This window comes from Olea europaea, chromosome 4 (assembly GCF_002742605.1).
Source record: "Olea europaea var. sylvestris chromosome 4, O_europaea_v1, whole genome shotgun sequence".
In the NCBI taxonomy this organism is placed as follows: domain Eukaryota; kingdom Viridiplantae; phylum Streptophyta; class Magnoliopsida; order Lamiales; family Oleaceae; genus Olea; species Olea europaea.
Window position 1 is genome coordinate 8,893,649 of NC_036240.1, and position 9,245 is coordinate 8,902,893.

Consider the following 9,245-nt stretch of genomic DNA (forward strand, 5'->3'; position numbering starts at 1 on the left):
TTTTTTTTTTTTTTTTTTTTTTTTTTTTTTTTTTTTGATACCCAGGTGTCCCAGTTTCGCCAGATTAAATCCTGGACCCCTAGCCACCGACCCCTCAGTGACGAGCGGAGGTAATTTCTCTGTAGCATTGTTGTTGTGATATTCAGTTGACACTTCAAAGTTCGAAACACAATGTTCCGTCAAACTTGACAAATGTTTCCCTGTTATGGAATAATGAAGTTCATGTTTGGCGGACAAGATGATAAATCAGGGCTCATTGTCTTTCTCTACATCAATCTCTATAATTCTTCGAAAGTATCGGACAATTTGTTTATTTTTTATATGTGCTAGGATTGTTCTTCTAATGTTCTTGCCATTCCTTTCCACTATTCGTAAAGTCTTCTGCAAAATTGATTTGAAGCGCACATCTCACTGATCCTACGATGGTCCTCTGCAATCCTATCGATGCCCCTATTCCGTGTGACTTTTTTGATGGAGTTTACGAGTATATCAATCAGATGCTTATGGAAGAGGATGACTCGGTTTTCCAAGATTGCTCGGCTCTCCAGGCCACTGAGAAGTACTTCTGCGAAGCACTCTGCGAAAAAGACTTTTCGAGCTCCCTTGATCTCATTAGCTCTCCATCAGATGCTCTTTCCCAAACAATCGTTGATCATTCGAATGATGAATCTACAAACAACCTTGTGGAGTCATTCTTGATGCCTGATCAAAGCAGATTTGATCTCAATGGTTCTGATGGGAGGAAGAAAAATCATGATCGAGATAATGGTGATTGTGAAGAAGAGCGGAGTAGCAAGCAATTGGCAAGCTATGATGAAGAGTTAGAACAAACTGAGAAATACGACAAGGCATTACTTTGTCCTAAGATGAACCCTGGTTTCTACAATGAATCCCCAGCTTGTCACTGTGAGGAATCATCAGAAAATGAAGGCAAAAACAAGCAACTGTATAGAAAACCACCGGAGTCAAAACGAGGAAGGCCACGAGGCACTAAAATATCAGGTACTATAAAAGAAGTGATTGATCTTAGGAGCCTTCTAACTCGCTGTGCACAAGCTATGGCAGATTATAATACCGCTACTGTGAACGAACTTCTGAAGCAGATTTGGCAGTATTCTTCTCCTTACGGCAATGCAACCGAAAGATTGGCACATTGCTTTGCAAACGCCATTGAGGCACGCGCGGCTGGCACTGGGTCAACACTGTATACTGCTCTCACTTCGAGGAGGATACCAGCAGCAGAGTTGCTAAAAGCTTATCAGACATTTGTTGCAGCATGCCCCTTCAAAAGAATGTCGAACATTTTTGCAAACAAATCTATAGGGAGACTAACAAGGGAAGCTACAAGAATTCACATAATCGATTTCGGTATTCTGTATGGCTTTCAATGGCCTTGCCTAATCCAGGGCGTCTCCCTGAGGCCGGGAGGATCTCCACTTCTTCGGATTACAGGAATAGATTTTCCTCAGCCGGGATTCAGGCCGGCAGAAAGGGTCGAGAAGACAGGGCACCGCCTAATGAATTATTGCAAGAGATTTGATGTTCCATTCAAGTACAATGCCATTGCCAAAAAATGGGATACTATTAGTCTTGAGGACCTCAAGATTGAAAGAGATGAAATGGTGGTTGTGAATTGTATGTACAGGCTAAGACATGTACCTGATGAATCAGCAGGACTCGACAGCCCAAGGGATGCTGTCTTGAACTTGATCAGGAAGATTAATCCCGACCTTTTCGTCCACGGAGTCATTAACGGGACATACGATGCCTCATTTTTCACTAAAAGATTCCAGGAGGCACTGTACCATTACTCTTCACTTTTCGATATGCTGGATGGGACAATTCCCCATGAAGATCAAGACAGGTTATTGTACGAGAGAGAAGAATTTGGGAGGGATGTAATGAATGTCATAGCGTGTGAAGGACCTGAAAGGATAGAACGACCTGAAACATACAAGAAATGGCAGATCCGCAATCAGAGGGCTGGTTTTAGGCAGCTCTCACTAAACCAGGATATCATGAAAGAAGTAAAGGCGAAGGTGAGGAACGGTTACAACAACGACTTTCTGTTAGATGAGGATAGTGATTGGATGCTGCAAGGATGGAAAGGTCGCGTAATCTACGCTCTCTCGTGTTGGACGCCTGCACGAGAATAATTCAAGCAAATGCTAATTGTGCTTGTGATTAATATGATCATTGTTATTAAACTCTGATTAAACACCAATTTCTTCCCTTTCTACAAATTTCGCGCATAATCCGCTTCTGTTTACATCTATAGTCGATGACTGACTTGAGCGTCAAATTGTAATATGAAAAGCATCTCATCGGTGACAAGGTACAAAAATCTAAGTACAGCGACATTTGAAATTTGGTTATATTGCCTACCTTTCTGTATGGCTAAACGAATATTAGATCATCATAGCAATAAGGGAAAAGAAGGATAAATCATGTAAACAGATTTGTCAGAAAATTCAATGAACATTTTTATTATCTCATGAAGATATACACATCTAGTTAACAGAACTGTGAGTTGGGGATGCATAAATCCCACCTCACGTTTTAATTCTACTAATACATTGGAGCAAATCTGAAAGGGAAAAAAAGGACCGCATAGTGTTTTTGCGCCGAAGAGGAGGCGGAGCTATGCTCACACATATGTTTCAATAGCAACCTTTCCAGAATAAGGAACTTCTTCTGACTTCTCTATGTCGCCCCACAGCTCTGGCAATGCTTCCCTCATATTGTGAATGCTTTCCAACACATAATCTACTCCTTTTGATTGATGCGAGCCGCCCACCTATTTTCATGAAGTACAAATTTTATTTTCTATCAGGACTCAGAAGAATAATTTTCCAAGTATGATTACAGTGATGTTTTAGCTTACCCAAACAGTATGAAGTCCCATGCTGTTTGCAGTCTGTAGGTTACTGATTGAATCATCGAAGAACAGCTGGAGAAAGAAATAGATAATCAGAACAAATATGAAGGTGATGAATTGAACTTAGCAAAGATATTTTAGCTGAAATATCGTTTAAAATGGTAGATCATATCAGAATAAGTAAAGCAGTACAAATACTGTGTTGCTCATTGTTACCATTTCGGCAGTAAAAGGGTAAACTTACCGTTTTCCTAGGATCGATTTTGGCAATCTCAAAAGCTTGTTCAAAGGCATTTCGAAATGGCTTGCACACAATTGGTGTCTTCAGAACTTCTGGAAGAATGCCAAAATCACGAAGCAATAAGCGAACTCATGCAATTAAAACTGAAAACAGTGTTAAAACTGTTAATGTTGATCTTTTTGACTCACCATCAAAATCATTTTCAGGTTGTACATTGTCCTTGTCCTTGTGAATAGGATTCAATGTCTCGAAACAAATAATATCGTCAAAGCAGTCCTCTAAGCCAAGTCTGCTAAGAACTTTAGCCACATGGGCTTCATTTCCATTTGAGAATATCTGTTTAAAATTATGCATCCAAAGACATTGTCAAAGGCACAGAATATTCAATCTTAAGACATTTAGCTTCTACAAGTCAGAAAAGAGGAACTCACAACTTTCCGAAAAGGCAGGCTACGTAAAAGATTCCTTAAAGTATGGTCAGTTTTTAACCACTCGTACGGTAATCTCCCATGTACAAAGCTGTAATCAGGAAATTAGAGATTAGATCCCATTTAACAGAAACAAGAAAATGACAAGTATAAAGAAAAGAAAAATTGGTACCTGTGGTAATCATCGTAATCAAAGTCATACCCCTTGGCCTAAAAGGGGGAAAAATGTTAATTGATCAAGTTCAAACTCATAAGGTCTGTTAGTTCAATTTTCCTTACTTTTTTCTACCATGCAAATAAGTAAATCCTGATGTTAATAAAGTCATAGTGAAGAATCAAAGCATACCTTTAGACCAGCCATTGTCGTTCCATATTCCTTGTACAGTTCAGTACACATTTGTAGAACTCTTTTCTCCTCTATGCCGAGTTTGTTAATCATATATTCTATATACATGCATCCAATGAATATTCAATCTTTTGATGGTAAAAATATTGTAATTTACATAGTAAGATAAACATTTACAGTCCATACCTATGATGTTTTTGGTACACTCTGTAGAAATACCAGAACTTAGAGGATAGAGGGTATCGTCAACATCTAACAAAAGTTAGCAAATGGTAAGATACTTGCCAATAGTTACCGTATTTCAGGGAAGAATAAACTTTACAAAATAAAGACTCACCAAAAAGAAGACATTCGTATTTTGGCTCCGAAACTTGCTCCATTTCAAACTAAGAACTATACAAAATCTGAAAGGAAGCCAAATTTAAGTAAATACTACTTATAGAAAGAACCTCAATGTTTCACAGACAAAAATGTGTATGTATACAATTTACAATGCTTCTACTCAAATGTTTAGCTAGAAAGGATTAAACTAGTTGCTCAAATGATGACTTCGACGTGAAGCAACTAAGTGTCATAAAACTTGAGAGAGCCATATCTCAAAAGTTAGCCGTTGAAATTGGAGAGCCAAAGCCTATATAAATCACATGAAGGAAGCCCATACTTTCAACCTAGGATTCAAACCCTCATAAGTTCCACCGAAACCATAACAAACCACCACGCTTCTGACCCTAGCGCCCATGCAGGGCAAGCGGCCATACACCAACCATGGTCTCAAGACGTGATGCTTGCTTTGATACCAATGTCATAGAACTTTGGAGAGCCATACCTCAAAAGCTAGTTGTTGAAGTTAGAGAGCCCAACTCTATATAAACCACACAAAAAAAGCGCATACTTCCGATGTGGAATTCAAACCCCCGTAAGTTCCACCCAGGGCCGTTCCTAATAATTTGGGAGCCTTATGTCAATTTAAAAAATGAGGCCCCTATATTTTGAGCTTTCTCACAGAGAATTTTAATATAATTATGAAGAATCCAATACAGACAACTAAGTCTGAAATTTTGAAGGAGAAAATAATAAAATGTCAAATATCAACATGCAATACAAATTATAAGAAAATTTTGGCAAAAAAAAAAAATGCAATGGCAAATTGGTATGCTCATTTCTTTGATCATTTTCTCACTGCATCTATTTCAAACAAAATTGAAAATACATTGAGTGATTTATGTCCAAAATTGAAGAATGTTGACTATGAGAGATAGTGACAAAATAATAAAAATGAGGATTAAATACAAATGAGCTTATAATTTTATATTAATTCATGAGAAATTAACTTACAAATAAGAAGTATGAACCTAGATAAAAAATTATTAAATTCAAAGTACCTTCAACAAACATTTAAAAATGCTATTATCATAAGATTAAATCTAAACAACAATAACAGCAGCCTATGTACTTTGTAGTATATATTTTGAAAATGAGGAAGAAAAAAAGAAACAGGTAAGGCTGTAACAATGGCAGTGAGACCAAACCAATCTACAAAATTGAATCTTCAAAATTTTGGTTGAAAGGAATATAATTTATCGTGAGTGATTGTTGAACGTGAAATTTGAAGAGACAAATAGACATTTTGTTTGATCAAGAAAGGAAAATGAATGTTTGGAAGATAAATGGTCAAATTAGTTAGAGAGAGAATTAGAGAGAAATAAATGTTTGTGATATATTTCTGTGATAAATAAATGTAAGTGATAAGTTTTGTGTTATTTAAATGCTCTTTTTTTTTTATGGTTATTATATTTTAAATTTTCATTAGTTTCTTGTGTTTGTATATGATTATTTTAGTTTAAAGAATTTCATAAATACAATTTTCATTCCTCTTCGGCCAACCAATTATCCTTACATAATTTGGGGCGTTGACCAAAGCAGGGTAGGCGATCAAAGTCAGGGCCGCCATTAGTTTTACCGGAGCCTTGACACTAAGCGATAGAATTAGATAAGTAATCCCCAGCAAAGTTTAACATATAAAGATGGATATATGAATACATGGATTAAAAAAATGTAGGCGTCTCCGATGAATGAGGAAAAGAAATCAGAAAGCTAATAAATGAATGTCAGTTTCATTAAAAATCACATTTAAGTGCATCGAAGCAAATAAATAAAGATTCTAATCAGTAGTTCAAAACGACAAGAGAAAGGAGAAACAATCCCACAAGGGTAAAATGCCTAAAACATCAAATAAATCCATAACTTTTCCACATGAAAACACAGGATTAAAAGTTTAAAACCCAGAAATTTTCAACACTAATGTGGGTATCTAGATGCTCCCCAATCCCCATCAAACGCAGCAAAATGGAAGACGAGAACAAGAGACCGAATTATCACTTACAAACACAGGTGTTTATCCACCAAGAAAAACGTTGTTGGATTCAAAAAAATATGAAAAGAAAGTGACCCAAATTTAACAAAAGAAGAAGCAACATTACCAGATCCAATGACGTAATGTGTAAGAAAAATTTGTACGCAGGGGAAGAAACTGAGGAAGAATAGACAGAGAGACGTGATGAAAATAGATGACTGGATGGGGAAGCATTAAATAGGGAGAGAGGGGGAAGAAAAAATAAATCCGTGGAACAGTTCCTCCCTTTTGGGACTTTTATTTAGAAAGTTAACATGAGAAAGGTCCGCATTAGGTGTTGCGTCTAGAATTGTCGCACCATACCCAATTATTCAAATAAATAATAATAATAATAATAATAATAATAATAATAATAATAAATAAATAAATAATCAATTTTCTAACTCTTTTTTCTTTCTCTCTCTTACATGAACAAGAGAAAATATAGAATAATGCTACGTAACATCACCGTCGGTTTAGATCGTATCGTTGTTCAATAAGATTAAGATTTATTTCAATTCAACAATTTATTGTTTAATGAGGTTTGTCGACGTTTAAGTTCTAGATTAATGCTAAACACCGTGGTAATACATAAAACAAAAAGCACAAACTTTCACAAAGAAATATATATATATATATATATACACACACACACGATTGCATTTTGTTGACAGCGTCTAGAATTTTAAGTAAGAATTGCCGCGTAAGATTACGTCAACGTACGCCAACCCTCATTTACTACCGCCTTCGGCTCTGGTCTGTTTTAAAACTATTCACATGTAATGAACAAAAAAGTTTTGATTTAGTTGCTTCTATAATGCACTTTGTTGCTTTCAGAACACCTACATTTCACGTGTAAAAGCCGTTTACATCCTTTGACAGTTTAATACGCTTACTTTGACTTGATTTATAAATTGCTATGGTAAACTTTCAAGATGATTAAAGATCATACATAATTCATTATTTCGGGGAAAGTGTCCTTAAAAATAAGAGAGAGTCATTGAAGTATCTAATTAGTATATAGATTTTTATTATTATTATTATTATTTTTTTAACCAATGAGCTAATAATCAGCTAATTGACCTCAAAATTGTATTTCCAATTCTTCTCGTATATATGTATGATCTGACCTCTATATGATTCAATTCGATTCAACCATTTCACTATTGACCTCTGTATCCTCTTCAAATTGATATTCTGATTTTGAAAACATTAGTAAGAAACAACGCCTTAAAGGTAGGGATGTCAATGGATTGGATTTTAATCCGAATTCGATGAAATTAACGGGAGATGGATTTAAGGTTTCAATCCGATAATCCGATTAAGATCCGAATTCGATAATCCGTTAACTAAATGGAGCAAATATGGATATATGTCGATCCGATCCGATTTATTATAATAATATTATATATTTTATATATTATATCATAATTTATTAAATATAATTTTTTCCATTTTGAAACTTATATTATGCTTTACGCATAATTGTCAAATAATAAATAATATTAGATAATAGTATAATATTTTTACTTGAAATATTCAAAGAGGTTTAATTTTTTATTAATTAAAATAAGATAAAAATAACTATAGTAATTTGTTTTATAACATCAAAAACTAATAATTAATATGTCCAAAAATAATTTACTTTTTTAAAATTGATATTGTTTTTTATTTTAATTTTGTTAAGGCTATGATTTTTAGTGAAAATAATAAAATAAACTAGTAAACACTTCGAATTGACAATTGAGTAGTATCCCACATTGAAAGACCACTAAAACATTAGAAGAGAAGTACTAGTTAAAAATGTAATTTCTCACATAGGAATATTATTAAAACATTCTAAGAGAAATCTTCTTAAAAAAGAACTAAAGGAGCATCACTTCGATAGAAAATTGATTTGGGCCTTCTAGTATATTAGGTGAGCTCATCAAGATAGTTAAAATATTTTTTTTTTTGAAAAAATTGGTGAAAAAAATTTCGGATCGAATTATCGGATCAAATATCCGATAACATAACAAATCGGATATGGATTTAACAATCAAATATCCATTGGATAATCGGATTGGATATTTTTTATCAACGGATTGGATTCGATTTGGACAGATCCACTCCATATCCGATCCTTTGACAGCCCTGCTTAAAGGTACATAATTTTTATTGAGAGAATGCATTCAAATATCTACCACAAGAATTACCCCGAACGCCAAAGTTTTGTCATGTTATAATCTCAATCCTTAATGTCCAAGAGCTTGGATAATGAACTCAAGTTCCATTAGGATTGANTTTTAATTTTGTTAAGGCTATGATTTTTAGTGAAAATAATAAAATAAACTAGTAAACACTTCGAATTGACAATTGAGTAGTATTCCACATTAAAAGACCACTAAAACATTAGAAGAGAAGTACTATTTAAAAATGTAATTTCTCACATAGGAATATTATTAAAACATTCTAAGAGAAATCTTCTTTAAAAAGAACTAAAGGAGCATCACTTCGATAGAAAATTGATTTGGGCCTTCTAGTATATTAGGTGAGCCCATCAAGATAGTTAAAATATTTTTTTTTTTTGAAAAAATTGGTGAAAAAAATTTCGGATCGAATTATCGGATCAAATATCCGATAACATAACAAATCGGATATGGATTTAACAATCAAATATCCATTGGATAATCGGATTGGATATTTTTTTATCAACGGATTGGATTCGATTTGGACAGATCCACTCCATATCCGATCCTTTGACAGCCCTGCTTAAAGGTACATAATTTTTATTGAGAGAATGCATTCAAATATCTACCACAAGAATTACCCCTAACGCCAAAGTTTTGTCATGTTATAATCTCAATCCTTAATGTCCAAGAGCTTGGATAATGAACTCAAGTTCCATTAGGATTGAGACCGATCATCTTCGCCAATCTAGTAAATCAAGTCAACGCGAGAGTTTGTCGAACAAAATAAAG

General features: G+C 34.4%; 2 protein-coding genes across 2 annotated transcripts; one reads left to right on the top strand and one right to left on the bottom strand.

Annotated features, from left to right (window-relative positions):
- Positions 1-127: 127 nt before the first annotated feature.
- On the top strand, positions 128-2,269 carry LOC111393529 (scarecrow-like protein 14). Its single transcript, XM_023019097.1, has one exon. The coding sequence runs from the start codon at positions 423-425 to the stop codon at positions 2,154-2,156; it is 1,734 nt and encodes a 577-aa protein (XP_022874865.1). The 5' UTR covers positions 128-422; the 3' UTR covers positions 2,157-2,269.
- A 189-nt stretch (positions 2,270-2,458) lies between these two features.
- Positions 2,459-6,393, bottom strand: LOC111393530 (phosphate metabolism protein 8-like). Its single transcript, XM_023019098.1, has 10 exons — positions 6,374-6,393; positions 4,231-4,297; positions 4,080-4,145; positions 3,894-3,991; positions 3,720-3,757; positions 3,551-3,638; positions 3,308-3,455; positions 3,123-3,211; positions 2,885-2,950; positions 2,459-2,797 (listed from the first exon to the last, which is right to left on the bottom strand). Exons 2-10 carry the CDS (start codon positions 4,271-4,273, stop codon positions 2,648-2,650), a joined length of 786 nt encoding a protein of 261 aa, XP_022874866.1. The 5' UTR covers positions 4,274-4,297; positions 6,374-6,393; the 3' UTR covers positions 2,459-2,647.
- Positions 6,394-9,245: the final 2,852 nt, after the last annotated feature.

Coding starts and splice junctions, on each gene's coding strand:
- LOC111393529 (XM_023019097.1), top strand. CDS start 423: ATGGTCCTCTGCAATCCTATCGATGCCCCTATTCCGTGTGACTTTTTT.
- LOC111393530 (XM_023019098.1), bottom strand. CDS start 4,273: ATGGAGCAAGTTTCGGAGCCAAAATACGAATGTCTTCTTTTTG. Junction 3,212..3,307: donor ACCTGAAAATGATTTTGATG/GTGAGTCAAAAA, acceptor GCATTCTTCCAG/AAGTTCTGAAGACACCAATT. Junction 2,798..2,884: donor TGGGACTTCATACTGTTTGG/GTAAGCTAAAAC, acceptor TCATGAAAATAG/GTGGGCGGCTCGCATCAATC.